The sequence below is a fragment of the Melospiza georgiana genome, chromosome 12 (genome assembly GCF_028018845.1).
Source record: "Melospiza georgiana isolate bMelGeo1 chromosome 12, bMelGeo1.pri, whole genome shotgun sequence".
Taxonomy (NCBI): Eukaryota; Metazoa; Chordata; class Aves; order Passeriformes; family Passerellidae; genus Melospiza; species Melospiza georgiana.
Window position 1 is genome coordinate 5376260 of NC_080441.1, and position 15826 is coordinate 5392085.

Sequence of the window (15826 nt, forward strand, 5' to 3'; positions counted from 1 at the left end):
TTGCAGCCTCAGCTCTGGGCTGCAGGAGCTGCAGCCCCTCAGGGCACTCACAAGTGCCCAGCTCTGAGCTGTCCCTGCCCAGTCTTGCCCTGTGAGAGGAGGGTGCTGGCACTGGACAGGGCAGGAGAGCCGCCCAGCACTCATGGGAATGGGAAGGACACTGAGGAGGCTCTTTTGGGGCAGCAGGCTGATGTTCCATCCCTGAACTCCCGGGGACGCATGGGGCTGACAAATCACTACAGAGAATTGTCACTGGTGCCTCCCTGGGCAGGCACAGCTCTTGCAGGTGACTCAGAGGTGACATGCAGGGACCAGACTGAACCTGGGGACAGAGCCCAGGCTGGGCGGGTTCTCAGAGATGTCCCTGTCACACTGCTGGCCGTGGCAGAAGGGAGGGACATGGCCTGGGGCATTTGCTGCCCATGACCCCCAATAAAGCCCCTTCCCCTCTCTACACTCAGGCCTGTTTCTCCCTGCAGCAGAAGGAAGAGGGACAAGACAATCATCCTCACCCCAGAGAAAATCCACTGGGGCAGGTCTGGGGGGATGAGCTGGAGCTCCTGTGGTGACAGGAAGGTTCTTGGGAATTTCCCTTTATGGGTGTTTGCTCTCAAATGTTTACCCAGCCCTTTTGTTTGACCAAGTGCCTGCGCAGAGCAGTGCACTGAGATTGGTATCAGTGCTGTTGACTCTCCCACGCCAGCCTGGCAGGAATGGGACAGGGACAGGGCTGTCCCCACTCCAGGAGCCCCAGGAATCCCTGCAAGTCCTTCCAGCATCCACCTAAGAAAGGGGTGCCCAGAGTGTCACTGGGTGTCACACACAGCAACCACACCAGTCACACACAGCCACATCCCACAGGAGCTGCCCAGGGGAAGGAGATGGCCCCGGGGATGGCCCATCTCAGCCCCACATCCCTGTCCCAACCACAGAGACCCTCACTCACCACTGAGCCAAGAGCAGAGAGAGCAGGAGACATCCCTCCGGAGCCCAGTTAAACCAGTAAGAGCTGCCCCTCACCTCCCATTATATTCAATGTGGCTCAGGTGCATCTGGGAGCTGCTTGGCTGCACCTGAGTGGTGCAAGGGCCCTGCCAAACACTGCCCCAGCTGCAGGTGGGACTGCAAGGGCACCCAGATGGGCAGTGCAGGGGAACTGCCAATCCCAACCTCTGGAACACACACACAGGCATTGGGAGGTTCAAAATCTGTATTGGGTATGGAGATGGCAGGAAAGGCTCATCTGGGGCCTCATGGTCCTGGCTCAGGACACATCCACAGGTCCCCAAGTCCAGGAGCGTCCCCCTTCCATCCCAGGGTGGGCTGTGCCCCAGGCTGGTCCCACTGGTCATCAGGATGCCACCCCAAAACCCCACGTCAGTCCCTCCTCCCGTGACACCCCTCCCTCAGCTTGTGGTGACCTGGTTACCCCAGGGGACCGTGCCCACGGCTGGCCCCAGCCCCACTCCAGCCCCTTGCAGGGAGCAGCTGTGTCACCCACAGCCCCCTCAAACCCCCTGCCAGGGGGAGCCTTTCCCAATCCTCCCCTCGCTTCCCCCTCTCCTCCCACCTCCCCCTCAGGCTGGAGGAGCAGCAGGCCAGAGTGGGGACTGTCCCCCGCATGTCCCCCATGCCAGGCTGGCTGAAATTCCCCCTGCAAGAGCCCTCAGGAGCCAGGACGGGGCCGGTGCTGGTGGCGCTCAGAGGATGTGCAGCTCGTCTGACTCGGACAACCCGTACTTGGTCTTGTTCTCGTTGAAGAGCTTGAGCAGGGCGCGGATGTAGAGCTCGTGGTACCGATCCACCAGCTCCCGGCTCGGGTTCTCCACCTTGGGCACGGCCAGCGGCTCCCCCACTGCCGGCAGGGGATGGGGTCAGCCTGGCGGCCGCACACCCGGCTCGCTGGGGACACAGCCCAGGAGGTTCTTCCCTGTCCCCCCAGCCCCAGTGCTCACCCACGGTGGTGATGGGTCTGGCGTAGGGCAGGAAGCCGCGGGAGCGGCAGGAGGTGAGGCCGCGGCCGTAGAACAGGCAGGGAGCGAAGCCCATCATCTTCTGGAAGCGCCGCTGGATGCTCCTCATCCAGCTGCCCTCCTCAAAGACCACCTGGCGGAAGAGGTCGTTCTCGCCAAAGGAGAAGGAGGGGACGAGGAAAGCCCTGAGGAGGGAGGGAGGGGACACGGTGGGTGGTGACGGGGCGCTGGGCACCGCCGGGACCCGCGGGGTGGCAGTGCCAGTGTCAGTGTCCCAGCCGTGACCCACCCGTGGCGCAGGGCCATGCGCACGAAGCCCTTGCGGTTCTTGAGGATGAGCGTGGTGACACCGGGCCGGCAGGACAGCGACTCGGCCGCGCCGCCGATGACGATGGCCACCGCGTTGCCCGTGCCTTGCTGGGACAGCAGGTACCCGATGGCACGGCGGGTCACCGGGAACAGTCCTGCGGCGGGACGGGACACCGGGGCTGTGGCACTGCAGCGCCCGGACACCCGGCAGGGACCGCCGAGGGTTCCCCCGAGCGACGGCACCTGGTGGGACCAGGGTAGGGACAGTGCAAGGGCTCCCTCTGCTGCGGGCAGGGCTGGGAAAGGTGCGGGCAGGGCTGGGAAAGGTGCGGGCCGGGAGAGGGCAGGGATGGGAAAGGTGCGGGCAGGGCTGGGAAAGGTGCGGGCAGGGAGCGGGCAGGGCTGGGAAAGGTGCGGGCAGGGAGCGGGCAGGGCTGGGAAAGGTGCGGGCAGGGAGCGGAGAGGGCAGCGTGGGGCAGTCAGGGCGGGCGGAGGGAACTCGCAGGGTGTGGACGAGCAGCGGGCAAGGCGGAGGAGCGGTCCCGACAGGGCGTAGCGAGGTGCGGGCAGAGTGCGAGCAGGGTGAAGGTGCAGCTCAGGCAGGGCGTGGGCAAGGTGTGGGAGAGCTGCGAAGTGAAGCCGTCGCTCAGGCACGGCGCAAGCAGAGCAGCATCCCTGCCCTGATTCTTTCCAGGAGCGCCATCCCTCCCGCGCTTCAGGAGGGATCAGGAGCCGGGCAGGGCAGGCACCGCTCACCGCCACTCATCAGGTACTCCCGGAACAAGGGCAGGCGGAAATTCCCGGCCAGCGTGGTGAGGAAGGAGCGGATGCCCGGGAACAGCTCCTCGAAGCCCGTGGAGCCCGTGATGAAGTTGCAGAAGGCGCCGACGCAGAGGATGCCGTGGGGGTGCGAGCCGATGATGTAGTTGTGGCTGGGGGACAGGTCGTGTGTCTTCACCAGCTGCGGGGACAAAAGGAGTCACGGAAACGTGAAGGTGGCACCTCCTTTTGGGTGGTCCCACCTCGTCCCAGCGCCGTACCTTCACCGGGAAATAATCCCGAAAGTGCTTCCACACGGTCCATCGCCGCAGGCACGACAGCCTCCTGCCACCTGCAAAGCCGGGAGGGGCCCCTGGAGATGTCGCCCAGCCCAGCCCAGCCCAGCCCAGCCCAGCCCGATCCAAGGGAAACCCTCCCCGCGGACCCGCTGCATCCCCCTGCCCACCGTGGTGCTGATGATGGAGGAGTGGAGGGAAGGGGAATGTGGTGCTCCCCAAATTCTGGGAGACACCTGAAAGGAGGACCCCTCTCCCATCCTGCTGCAAAGCTGGAGGAAGCGGGGACACGGCCAGCACACCTTTCTCCGGCGTGTCCCAGTCGAAGATGATCCAGGCCAGGTAGAGCACGGGGATGAGCCAGAGGCTGGTGAACAGCAGGTAGATGAGGAGCAGGAGGCTGACGATTCCTGCGGGAGCCGGGCAGGGGGTCAGCGGCTGTGTGGCCCCCCGGAACCCCCCGCAGCCCCCTACTCACTCACCCAGCAGCAGGAAGCTGAGCACCCACTGCAGCACGGCCAGCAGCTGGAGCGCGGAGCCGATGTCGCGCTGCGAGGGCCAGGGCACGGCCAGCAGCGTCCGCAGGGCGGTCTGGATGCTGGCCCGGCTGCCTGCGGAGAGGGGGACACGGCCCCCGCCCGGAACAGAGCGGCTCGTACGCGGGCGGGGCCACCGGGCTGCCGGCGGGATGGGGATGGGGATGGGGATGGGGAGGATGAGCAGCTGGGGAGGAGGGATGGGGTGTGGGGGGTGGAATGGAGGAGCATCCTCAGGAAGCTCTGGACCATGCCAGGAAGCAGCCCTGGGCAATCAGGGTGGGGAGCACTGGGCACCCCCAAGTCCAAAAGTTCCGTGCACCAGCAGGGCTGAGAGCAGCGGCACATCCTGCTCCATGCCCAGTTCCCAGGAGCACTCCTGTGCCCTCCTTGGTGGGGAGGGGATTTGGGGATTTCTCAGCTGGCACAGCAGGGAGGCACCACCCCCAGCAAGTGCCAAGGCCAGCAGCAAGGCCAAGCCAGGGTGGCCATCCCAGTCTGTCCCCACAGTGGCAGCGCAGCCACTCCACTCCCCCTGCCACCCCTTCCCTCCAGCTGCTCTTGGTGAACCATTAACCTCCCTGGGCTGGGAGCCAGGATCCAAACTCCAAGCCTGGCCCCATCCCTCTCCCTAAAACGGGCCTGAGGTGCCGGCACAGTGCTCCTGGCCAAAGGTCCCCAGGACAAGACCGCTCCAGAGAGACACTCCAGCATCACAAAAGCCTTGTATTCTTGGGAAAACTACCCCAAATCTGCATGTTGGCCAGAGAGATGATCAGGGGGACACAGGAGCACCCTGTCCCTGTGGCTTCCCAAGGCAGGGACCCCTGTGTCAGAGCAGAGCCACCGACCCCTGGTTCAGAAAGCTGGCAGAGGTTCAGTTCCTCCCAGCTCAATCCAAGCCAGGAATGGGACAAATGAAATAAATTAAACACTGGAGCCATCTCTGGCCCACGGGGGAATTTTCCAGTTGGAAATTTTTGTCTTTTTCTCCCATGCAGCACACTGGGCTCTGGGTGATCCCTTCCACCCACCACACATCCCCAAATCCCAGGCACCTGCAGAACCCAGGGTCTTTTTCCCAGGGAAGACACAGAGCTCTTCCCAGCAAACTTGTGCCCACCAAACTGTTGCTTTTTAATTTTCATAGCTCCTATTCCAAAAACCCCTGAATGTCCACACCACAGACACAGAGAACCCCGCAGGGCTCTGCTGTCAGCCCCATCCACAGCGACAGGAGCCTCTGCAAACCCAGCATTTGGAATTTCCAGGAGCATCTTGTGTGTAACACTCCCAAAGCCATCCAAAATTTCATGCCTGTGGAGCAACAGTGCGTTTTTTCTGTGGAGTTATTCTCTAATTGCTCCCAATACCCCTTTTCTCCTCAGCACTCCCAAGCAAGGAGACAACAGTGACAACCAGCAGCTCCTGGCACTGCTGGTGAACCAGGAGCCATGCCAACCCTTTTTGGGGATCTCTTACCACTGAGGTTCTGGGAGCAGGCTGCTATGATGGTTTTCATGGTGGCAGGAGCTCGGTGGTGCCGTGGGTGGAAAGGTGAGTTTGGCAATCAGAGGGCGCCGGGCTGTGTGTCCAGAGGCTTTAACCAGGTGACCCGAGGGACTCCGGCCCTGCTCAGGGGAGGGGACCTGCTCCAGCTGGGATTAGGAGCATGGAGAGCAAGTGCTGGTGCCTGCAAGGGTCACACAGAGGGTGAGGCACTGGGGCTGTGCTGGGAAGTTGCTGTTCCTTGGAAAGTCCCGGCTGTTGGTGCTGGCGGGGGCTGAATTCCTCTGGGAATGCTGCATCCCCCTGGGAATGGTACCGTCCACGCTGGGGGAATGTCACAAACACTGCCATGTGACAGCCCCAGAGCCACCCAAAAATATCACCCTGGAGCTCCACAGCCACCAGACCATTGCTGCTGCTCCCAGCCCCGGGATGGGCACTCTGCCTCCTGCCCAGGGAGCCTGGAGCGCTGTCCAGAGAGGTTTGGGGGGAAAAATGACAAGAAAGGGAAATAGGAGCAGCAGGGAGGCAGCACTGAGGGGGGGCTTCAGGCCAACAGCCCAAGGAACAGTGAGAACCCACAGGGAATAAATCCCTGAAGCTGTCCAGAGGTGCTCCTAGGAAGTGCTGGCTAACATCAGTGTAGGAGAGGGATAAACACACCCACAGGATCATGGTGGAAGAGTAAGAAATGTTTCCTGGGAGATCTGGAACCCACAAACCCTCCTGTGAATTGTTGGGACTCAGTACCTGGGAGAAAGGACCACAGTCCCTGCAGGCTTTCCTGGGTGTGGATCAGTGCTGAGGACAGGGATTGCTGCATGGAAAACATCCCAACTCCAGCTGTGCCCAAATCCTGCTAACAGGAAGGAAAACCACCAGATTTCTACAGAATCCCATTGTCCCAGGGTAAGGAAGCACAGTGGAGGTGACACTGCTCCAGGTGACACAAAGTGCCAGCCATGCTTTGCTTTTCCATCCCAGTATTTTACCAGGTTTGGAACAAGTCCATCCACAGCTACCAACCCACACTGGGCATTTCCAGAACTTCCAGCTGTGATTCCTCACCTTCCTGCACACACCTGCTCTGTGCCAGCTCAGTCCTCCCTCATTCAGGAATGGTGCCAGAGGGATTCAGTTTTCCCCTTTTTAAGGACTGTACTAGTGGGTTTCAAAGCACACTGACTACTTTGTCTTGGAATATGGCACCATTTGTCCCAGTTCTGTCCCTTGTGGGCTCCATGAGGGCATCCAGGGTTCATGTCCTGGAAAAGTTCAGGATGAAGAGCAAGAGAATTTCATGGCAAGAACCAGACAGCACAAAGAGAGTTTATTTTGCTTAAAATAGAGAGGAAAAAAAAATAAATATATCCACCCACAATACAAAGAGCAGTTTCCAAATCCATGGAGCTCCCCTTGGAGGCTGCCTCCGCCTGGGAGGGCAGAGGGAGCCTGACCCTCATGGAGCTGCCCCTCAGAGCTCCAGGGCACCCCCCAACACCACCAGTGGCCCCAGTCTGACATGGAATGCACACCACAGCAAGGGGCCACGTGTCCTCCTGCCATCCTGTGCCCTGTCCATCCAGGGAATTCCCAGATGCTCCACCTATGTACACTGTATTCCCTTCTCCCTCTCCAGGTTGTTCTCCCAGGATCTCCAGGCCCTGCTGGCAGCCAGAGCCTCAGCCCATGTTGTGCCTGTTGCCGTAGCCCCGGGGGTGTGTGTCCTTCCAGTCGTCCCAGTCCCGAGCTTTCCGAAGAGCTTCCTCATCATCCTCCTCCTCCTCTGTCTCCTTCTGCTGCTTCTGCATCTCCTCGTCACTTGTACCTGCTGGAGGGGAGGGACAAAGAGGAGATCCAGGTTCTCCAAAGGCCTGCTGGGAGCCGGGCTTGCCAAGACAGCAGGAGTGAGAACCTTGGAATGGGCTGGGTTGGAAGGGAACTCAGAGCCCATCCAGTGCCACCAGGAACACCTTCCACTATCCCAGGCTGTTCCAAGCCCCAGCCAACCTGGCCTTGGACAGGCCAAGCACAGTCTAACCCAATTGTTTTCCTAATAAAGCTTGAATTCTTCCATAGTCAGGGGTGTTCCATACCCTTGTTCACCCATCCCCTCAAGAGGTTTCCCAAACCCCCTGTTCCCATCCCTGTTCCATACCTGGAACCCTCTGTGGGGTGGACACGATTCCCTGCTTGCGGCGTTGCTCGTACCAGTCATCCACAGTCATGGTGGGCAGCCCAGGATAGCCAGCTCCAAACACCCTGCAGTGGGACAAGAACAGCCAAAACCAGGCAGTGAAATCCCCTGGAATGAGCAGGAACACAGGCAAGAGGCACAGGGCTATTCCATGATCTAATCTGTGCTAAGAATGTCACAAGGCAGGCTTGAGGGGTGACCCAATTGTGGCTTTCCTGTACCTGAGGGAAAGATGGAGAGGGACTGGAATGACAGGATACAGGGAATGGCTTCCCACTGCCAGAGGGCAGGGATGGATGGGATATTGGGAAGGAATTCCTGACTGGGAGGGTGGGGAGGCCCTGGCACAGGGTGCCCAGAGAAGCTGTGGCTGCCCCTAGATCCCTGGAAGTGTCCAAAACCGGGTTGGACAGGGTTTGGAACAACCTGGGATAGGGGAAGGAGATCCCAGGACACCCCTGGGAAGTGAAGCAGATACATGGAAAGCTCAGCATAAATCATGTCCCAGGCACGACAGGAAATCTGGTTTCTCTCCCATTTCGTGCTTTAGGTGCTGAAATTCCTGCACAGATTTCAGGGTGCCACAAACATGAAGGCACCACCTGGATTTCTGCACTTGATGGAATATTTTAGGTTTGACATGAGAGCAGTGCCCCAAAGTGTGTCTGGACCACCCCAACCCATACCTGGCCTGAGCAGCATCCCGGGTGAGGATGAAGGGTTTCACCGGAGTCCTGGCTGGCCGGGGTGGGCCACGGGAACCTGCTGGAGCCTGGGGGTGCAAACAACAGTCACCAGGGAATGGAGGGGATCAAAACTCCCCCTCTGCTTCCCATCCTGAAGTTATTAAAGGTCTTGCAGAGGAGAAACACTTCAGCTGTCAGAGCAACGCCCCAGGATGGAGAATCCAGGCCTGAATTTGGTTTAAATCAGGAATTCCAACTGTGCCTGCACAGGAATCACTTCCTGTGCCTCTGTGCCACCTGCTGGGGTCAAAGCAGAACTTTCCCAGGGCTGAGCTCAGAGGAGAGCAGGAAATGTTGTTTATTGTTGCAGTGGAACATTCTGAGCCCATCATTCCATGGACACCTTGGAGGAGCTGAGTCCTGCAGTGCCAAAAATGACCCCCCAAACCAGCCCTGCCAGGAGGCTGTGCCAGCACATCAGGAGCTGCTGCTCCCAGCAGACAGCCCAGGTCACAGAAACCCTGGACACAACGTTCTGCACAGGCATTGCAGGTCTGTGGGAATGTTCTGTCATTGCAAATGGGCTGATAACACCAGGACAGGCTGCAGACCAGGAATGGAGGCCTGACAGAAACCACAAGGGTCTCATTTTAATATCCAAACCCAACTGTTCTTCAGAATTAAGGATCTGCAGAAAAACCTTTGTACAGCCTATTTCAGCTCTGACATTCCAAGGTGCAGCATTCCACAGGCTGGATAGTGGGGGAAGTGTGGCAGCAGAGCCCAACCCAACACTCAGAATTGAGAATGAAGGAAACCCCATCAGCTCATGCTGCGATCGAGCTCAATTCCAGCTGGGAAGCCACTGAACAAAACTCAGCCACTGAATTCCTCTGGGATTCATCCCCTCATGCCCTGGATCTCAGGAAAGCTCCCTCACCTGCCTGGCTGCATCCCTGCTCTTCAGGATCACCAGCTCCTGCTCGATGCTCTCCATCTCCTCCAGGCTGGTGCCGATCCATTTCTGGATCTGGAGGATGTAAAATTCCCGGATCTGATCCTCGTCCGCTGTCCCGCTCTCCACGGAGCTGCTCATGGAGGCCAATTTGTTCTCCAGCTCCTTCTTCTGCTTGTATCTGCCTCAAACACAGCAAAATCACACCATGGAATCATTCTTCTCCAGCACAGCCCAGCCCTGGGGTCTTTACCACCCTTTCTAAGAGGATCAACCACATTTCATGGAAGTTGAGCTGGTTCCTGTTGGAATTTCAGCCTCTCCTGTCTGTTAAAAGCAGCTGTAAAGTGATATTTAATTCAGAGGGATCTCATGATTTTATTCTTCTCCTAAACATTGAGGAATCCTTGGAAATTGAAGCTTTTCTGGTAACATCAAGCAAGACTGGGAACATCAATCTCCTGAGAAAGCAGGACCGAGGAAATCAATGGAATGGCTGGTTTGGGGGGATTGCATGTCACACAAACAGAATAAAATGCTTTTCCACGGTGTTTTTTAAAATATGATTTTGGCATTTTGGACTTTTTGACCTATTCAGAAATTAGTTATTAAAGGGAATTACTCCTATATAATAAACTTCCAGGGTAAATTCATTTTTACTTTTTCAGGAATTAGTTATTAAAGGGGGAACTACTAAATCCTTGTGTCTTCCTTCCCTCAATTATTGTCACCTGAAGAATGAACAATAACAGCCAGGAAACCTTTGGGAGCTGAGAGGACAAAGAGCATAAAAGAGTAATTCTAAAATAGAAACCCTTCCCCTTTAGAATACAAATCATATTTTTCTATGCTTTTCTACAATTCAAGTCCAGCCCAGTTTGGACCTTCCAGTACTGCCACAATGAGCAACTCAGCGGCCAAAATCCCAACAAAAGCACCAAAGGCACCAACCACCTTTTTTCTAATGAACCCACTGGTAGGAAAGTTCCAGTTTGGAAGTCTTTGTGCTGCCAGCAGTGATTAAAGAACTAATTGTAAGATTAATTATGAAAGATTAAAGAGCTAATTTTAAGTTTTTGAGCAGTTTTTCCTCGGAGACCAGAAACTGGAGTCACAAACGCCCCTCCCCATTAAACAGCGAGCTGCATCTTTTAAAATAAGCATTTTATGATCAAATTATTCCAATACCCAGGGAAGCTCTTCCCTGTCCAACCCTAAGCTGTCTCAGGCTCCTGCTCCTCCCAGAGTGATTCCCAAAGCCCTTCCCAAGGCACAGAGCCCACCCACCTTTCAATTTTGGCTGATCTGTTCACGGCCATGGCCATCAGGGTGGACTGGCCGGGGTCCCGGGGGGCCGGGGAGCTCCTGGCTTCATCCTCACTGGATGTGCTGGAGGGCAGCTGGAAAGAGCCCAGCCCGTAGTTCCTGCAGAGCTTCAGGAAGTGCAGGAAATGCTCCCGGGCACTCTCCAGGTGCTCCCTTCTCTTGCTCAGGTCCACCTGCTTCAGCGTCAGGGCTCCCAGCAGCGCCGGCAGCAGCATGAACTTCAGGTCGGCTGAGGCGACCTCCTCCAGCTCCTCATTCTCACTGCCAGGGAGAGAGCAGGGAACAGGAATGGAGGTGGGAAAGGGGATGGACTCATCCTGGGAGGGGCGGCTGAGGGAGCTGGGGGGGCTCAGCCTGGAGAAAAGGAGGCTCAGGAGGGACCTTGTGGCTCTGCACAGCTCCTGACAGGAGGGGACGGCCAGGGGAGGCTCTGCTCCCAGGGAACAGGGACAGGAGGAGAGGGAAAGGCCTCAAGCTGTGTCAGGGGAGGCTCAGGTTGGAGAACAGCAGGAATTTCTCCATGGAAAGGGCGGCCAGGCCTTGGCAGGGGCTGCCCAGGGAGGTTTGGAGCCCCCATCCCTGGAGGTGTCCAAGCAACGCCCAGACGCGGCACTCAGTGCTCTGAGCGGGGTGACAAGGTGGGGATCGTCACAGGTTGGACTCGATGGTCTCAGAGATCTTGTCCAGCCTCGGTGATTCTGGGATCCTGTCCCGCCCCACCTCTGCCCTGCCCGGGGACCCTCCCCGTCCCCTCAGAGGCGTCCCCGGAGCTCACCTGAACAGCTCCAGCTGCGTCACCATGGCCGCCGCCCGCTTCAGCGCGTCCAGCCCCTGCCGCACCTTGTCCTGCACGGCCGGGGCTCCCGAGGAGGGCTCGGTGCTGGCCTCCAGCTCTTCCCAGAGCCGCCGCCCCAACGCCAGCAGCTCCGCCAGCCGGGGGCCGTCCGCGCCCGCCTCCGCCATCATGGGCCGGGAACGGCGCCGCCGCCACTTCCGGCGCGGTCGGGAGCGACCGTACCCGCCCCGGCCGCCATCTTGGGGAGGTCACCGCCATAGACACAACGCGGGGCGACATCTTGGGGAGGTCACGGCCGGAGCCACGGCGGGCGCCATCTTGGGGAGGGCACGGACGCAGTCGGGGCGCGGAGCCGCCATGTTGGTGAGGGCGGGCTGAGGGGCAGCGGGCCCAGTGGGCGCCGTGATGGCCCCGCCTCGCCCCGAAACTCTGGAACCCCCGGAGGCCCGGGCACCCCCGGCAGGAGCGGCTCGGAGCGGCCGGGAGCGCTCAGGGGCCTCCAGGGCCCGCGCGCTTTTCCCTGCCAGGTCCTGCTTGGTGCGCCGGCCCGCGCGGGTCCTGGCAGGGAGCGCTGGGATGGAGGCTGGGAAACTGGGAAAAATGTGGATAATTAGATAAATTGGCGGAAAACATCCGTTTTCCCGCTGTATAAAAGGGGGACACAGTGGAGATCCTCGACAGTGCAGTCAGTAAATATAAATCTATTTATGTAAGCACAGCACTTTCCTATACTCTATTTTTTCTACAGTACAAGTGGGACATGCGACCTTTTTTTTTTCTTTTTTTTTTTCTTCATTTATTTCACTCCTAAAATCCCCAAAATTCAACCAGACATCAGGCAGGTTAGGGTTAAACCTGTGCTTTTAGGAGCAGGTTATTTCCCTTAGAAATACAGGTGATTGACCTGGCTGTGAGCTAAGCATGGATGTAGCAACTACTGCTACTACTCCTGAGTAATTCCAACTCAGCCTCTGAGCATGACTCAGTTTACAATTGACTCTGTTTGTTTTCTTCATGCCTGTGTCAGATTGTGCAATGAGTTGTTACTCGCAGAGCCCAGGAGTGCTGTGGGTCCTCCCAACCTGTCCGGCCCCATTTTGCTGCTGGGAGGATCTCCTGGATATTCCCGGTGGGATGGCAGCCCCAGAGGGGGGTTCACAGCCACAGCAGTGTCTGCTCTGCAGAGGAGAGAGTCCCCAGGCTTCTGTCCTGCAGAGAAATTCCTCCTGGGAGAAATCAAATCCTTCCCTGTGAGGGTGGGGAGGCCCTGGAATGGATTTCCCACAGAGGCTGTGGCTGTTCCATCCCTGGAAGTGTCCAAGTCCAGGCTGGATGGGGTTTGGAGCAACCTGGGATGAGGAAAGTGTCCCTGCCCATGGTAAAGGGTGGAACAGGATGGGCTTTAAAGTCCCTTCTACCAAACCATCCAAGAATTCCATGATTCCAAGGGTTGGAGAGCTGCTTTCCCTCCAAACCCCCCGCAGCCCCTGCCAGAACTGCCCTTCCAGCTACACCCAAAATTCCTCAGGCTGCAGCTGGTTCCCCCTCAGACCTTATGGCTCTTACTCACCCCTGATTGTCCCTGTCCCTCAGCTGAAGATCCCCACACGGACAATCCCTGCTCTGGTTTGTCACCCTTAGAGCACCACGGTGCTGCTGAGCACCCCAGGAGCAAAGGAGAACAGAGAGGGAAGGGTTTTTCCTTAAATACAGGCGTTTACTCATGTCTGTGCCTTGTGGTGTGATGGTGCACGGACCAACCATCCCAAAGGTCACAGCAACATCCCCCAAATATTCCCAGCAGTGCGGGCTGGAAGGGGTTTGGAGCACCCTGGGGTAGGAGAAGGCTCCCTGCTCACGCCAGGAGGTGGAACTGGGTGAGCTTTAAGGTCCCTTCAACCCAAACCATTCCAGGATTCCCTGATTCTGTGAGATGTCACAGCTGAGCCCACCCTGGGCTTTGTCCTGCTCCTGGCTCAATGTGAGCAGCACAAGGAAAAGCAAGTGCAGGTCCCCATCCACACTCCAGGGCTGTGCAGAAGAAATGGCCCAACACATCCTTGAACTTTTGGAGCCATCCTTCCTCCAAAACGCTTAATTACCAATGGTTTGTTGCTCATGTTACCCTCCTGGAATGAGTTATGCAGCATCCCCCAGTGAATAAGGAAATAAAAGGGAAAATAAATATAAATCAGCGTTTTAACAGCAAAATCAAAAGAACCCATGAAAATCACTCGCCTTCCTCCCGACTTTATTGTTTGCACAAGTCTGACCAGCAACAAATAACCACGTCCACACCAGCGCTACTCCCTTAAACCCCCGGGGACAAACACAGGGCTCATTCCCACCGCATCCATCCCCTGGCTCCTGGGGGATGCTGCCATCCCGGCAGATCTCACATCCCTGCCAATTCCAGGTGCGGGCCCGGGTTCCAGCAGCCCCACCGAGAGCTGTCACAGAGCTGTCACCCCCTGCCAGCCTGACCCTTTGCACTCCCCAGCCAATTCCGGCTCCTTCCCATCTCCCGCGGGATTCCGGCAGCACAGGGACCCCTCCAGCCTTTTCCCAGCTCTCCCCTGTCGCGTCTGGAGTCAGGGAGGGAGAGGAGGAGTGGATTCTGCATATTCAGCACTTGACCCTGCCTTTTCCCAGGCAGAAATTCCAACAGGACCTCTCTAGGAGGGACCCCGACAGCTCCCCTGGGCATTCCTTGCTATTGTGGCTCCTCTCCTCTCCCCCGGGCGATGTGTGTTTGTAGTTACCAAATGCAAATCACATTTCCCACCCTCCTGGCTGGAGTTCTCACTCCTCAAGATCTTTCCCGGTTTTTTTTTTTTCCTCTCACCAGCGTTTTGCAATGCTCGGCGGAGTTCACAGCCCCTCCCGTTGTCACCTCCCTGTGATCTGGGATGCGCGGGGAACTGGATGGAGGGAAGGCGTTGAGGCAATCCTGATTTAGTACCTGCATCCCTCCGAACACAGAAACTGCGGCTGTTGTGCAGCCTGGCAGCTGAAACTCCTTTTTCTGGGGAATGCCGGGTATTGATCCCTAATTGCATTCTAAAAGGAAAACTCGAGATCGCTTTTGGCCTTGGGCAGCTGCGGTTTTCCAGGGGCTCTCGGAAGGGAGGTGGCAGCAGGCAGAGCCTGTCAATGGCACATTTACAACTGATAAGGAGGGTTAACTCGCTCCTGGCACTTCCCAAGCTCGGGCTCAACTTCCAGCCCCTGCATCCTGAACTCCCAGCCCCTGCATCCTCAGCTCCCAGCCCCTGCATCCTCTCCAGCCTCCTCCGATTCCTTCCCTGCTCTCACAGAAAGCTGGAGCACATTAAGGGGAGGGGGTGTTTTACAAGAAAAGCTCGTGCATTGATTCCGTGACCCAGCAGAGACCATTAAAAGTGATGGAATGGATATGGAAATGAGTAATCGTCCAGCTGGGCTCGGGCTGAGCGCGGCCAACTCCGCTCAATGGGAACCAAAAATAGAGCGGAGCTGCTGGAGCCTCCAGGCAGGGCTGGGAGCTGCAGGAATCCACCCGAGGGTTCCCATCCCCTTTACCTGTGCTCCTGGTGCTGTGCAGTCCCTGCAGCACCTGCTTGGACTCATCCTTTCTCTCCAAGGGCTGCACCAGCAGGAATCTCATCCCATCCAAGTGCTTGGCCAGATTCCGTGCTAAGGGAAATGTGGGAGCCCCCATCCCTGGCTCCCAACCCCTTGCTGTTCACACACACACTTGGCTCATCCAGCCCACATTCCCAAGGATCAGAAAATAACCCTGGAGTGCCACAGATTCCAGCAGCAGCCCTGAATGCCAGGCAGACAGAGACCTGAGCAAGCAGAGGGTAAAACAGGAGCAGAGGAAGGCAGGGATCTGTAATTAAAGGCAAATCCGGGCCAGTGAGAAGCAGAAAGAGTTAAAAGTGAGCTGGTCCTCAGAAAAGGAGAGGAAAAGTATCGACATGGGGCTTTGGGGACACAAGGCTCTCCTTACAGCCTCTCTCTCCAGGACCAGCTTGGAAGGACATGCAGGAAAGATTGGCCTAGAAAACAAGACACAGAAAGTTATAACATTTATTTAAAAACACAAACTAGAATCCCACTTACAGGAAGTACAGAAAATAAAGGTTATTTCTTGCTTCCCCAAGACCCTGGAGTTGTGTCCCCTCTCTCCAGGCCAGAATTCCAACATACCTGGTCCTGAAGGGTGGAAGGAGTGGGCTGAAGACCTCAGTGGGGCGGAAGAAGGGGCAGGAAGGACAAGCCATGAGAATTTAATGTGTTGAGTGTGTTCCCACCTCTGATGTGGGGACAGAAGCTGCAGCGATGCCATGGCTGGGCTGTTAACATGTGCTCAGGCGTGGGTTTGCCAGGCTGCCCAGTTTTGGCAGCCCCCAGGAGCTCTCCTGTCCCTGATGTCTCTGCCATCAACAAGAGCAGCACCATCTCCATGCATGCACTGGGGTGCTGCAGAGGGCCCTGGA

The 15826-nt window shown here is 57.5% G+C and overlaps 2 protein-coding genes across 3 annotated transcripts; both read right to left on the reverse strand.

Annotated features, from left to right (window-relative positions):
* Positions 1 to 1700: 1700 nt before the first annotated feature.
* LOC131088542 (diacylglycerol O-acyltransferase 2-like) lies at positions 1701 to 5395 on the reverse strand. 2 transcript variants are annotated; one of them, XM_058032688.1, is made up of 8 exons: positions 5356 to 5395; positions 3820 to 3948; positions 3640 to 3747; positions 3323 to 3393; positions 3039 to 3243; positions 2263 to 2437; positions 1956 to 2158; positions 1701 to 1855 (listed from the first exon to the last, which is right to left on the reverse strand). In XM_058032688.1, the coding sequence occupies exons 1-8, from the start codon at positions 5393 to 5395 to the stop codon at positions 1701 to 1703; spliced, it is 1086 nt and encodes a 361-aa protein (XP_057888671.1). The 2 variants fall into 2 exon arrangements, with proteins under 2 accessions (XP_057888671.1, XP_057888670.1); XM_058032687.1 differs by having other exon boundaries at positions 3820 to 4014.
* Positions 5396 to 6693: 1298 nt separating this feature from the next.
* IGBP1 (immunoglobulin binding protein 1) lies at positions 6694 to 11515 on the reverse strand. Its single transcript, XM_058032692.1, has 6 exons — positions 11322 to 11515; positions 10508 to 10807; positions 9206 to 9401; positions 8266 to 8351; positions 7541 to 7644; positions 6694 to 7213 (listed from the first exon to the last, which is right to left on the reverse strand). Exons 1-6 carry the CDS (start codon positions 11510 to 11512, stop codon positions 7065 to 7067), a joined length of 1026 nt encoding a protein of 341 aa, XP_057888675.1. The 5' UTR covers positions 11513 to 11515; the 3' UTR covers positions 6694 to 7064.
* Positions 11516 to 15826: the final 4311 nt, after the last annotated feature.

What these genes read in the sequence shown, in the direction of transcription:
- LOC131088542 (XM_058032687.1), bottom strand. Translation starts at nt 5,395, where the DNA reads ATGAAAACCATCATAGCAGCCTGCTCCCAGAACCTCAGTG. An exon ending in CTGGGACACGCCGGAGAAAG is followed by an intron (nt 3,394 to 3,639) that starts GTGTGCTGGCCG and finishes CCGGCTTTGCAG; the next exon opens with GTGGCAGGAGGCTGTCGTGC. An exon ending in CGCATGGCCCTGCGCCACGG is followed by an intron (nt 2,159 to 2,262) that starts GTGGGTCACGGC and finishes CTCCCTCCTCAG; the next exon opens with GGCTTTCCTCGTCCCCTCCT.
- IGBP1 (XM_058032692.1), bottom strand. Translation starts at nt 11,512, where the DNA reads ATGATGGCGGAGGCGGGCGCGGACGGCCCCCGGCTGGCGGAGCTGCTG. An exon ending in AGATCAGCCAAAATTGAAAG is followed by an intron (nt 9,402 to 10,507) that starts GTGGGTGGGCTC and finishes TGTTTGAGGCAG; the next exon opens with ATACAAGCAGAAGAAGGAGC. An exon ending in CGGGATGCTGCTCAGGCCAG is followed by an intron (nt 7,645 to 8,265) that starts GTATGGGTTGGG and finishes GTCCCACTGCAG; the next exon opens with GGTGTTTGGAGCTGGCTATC.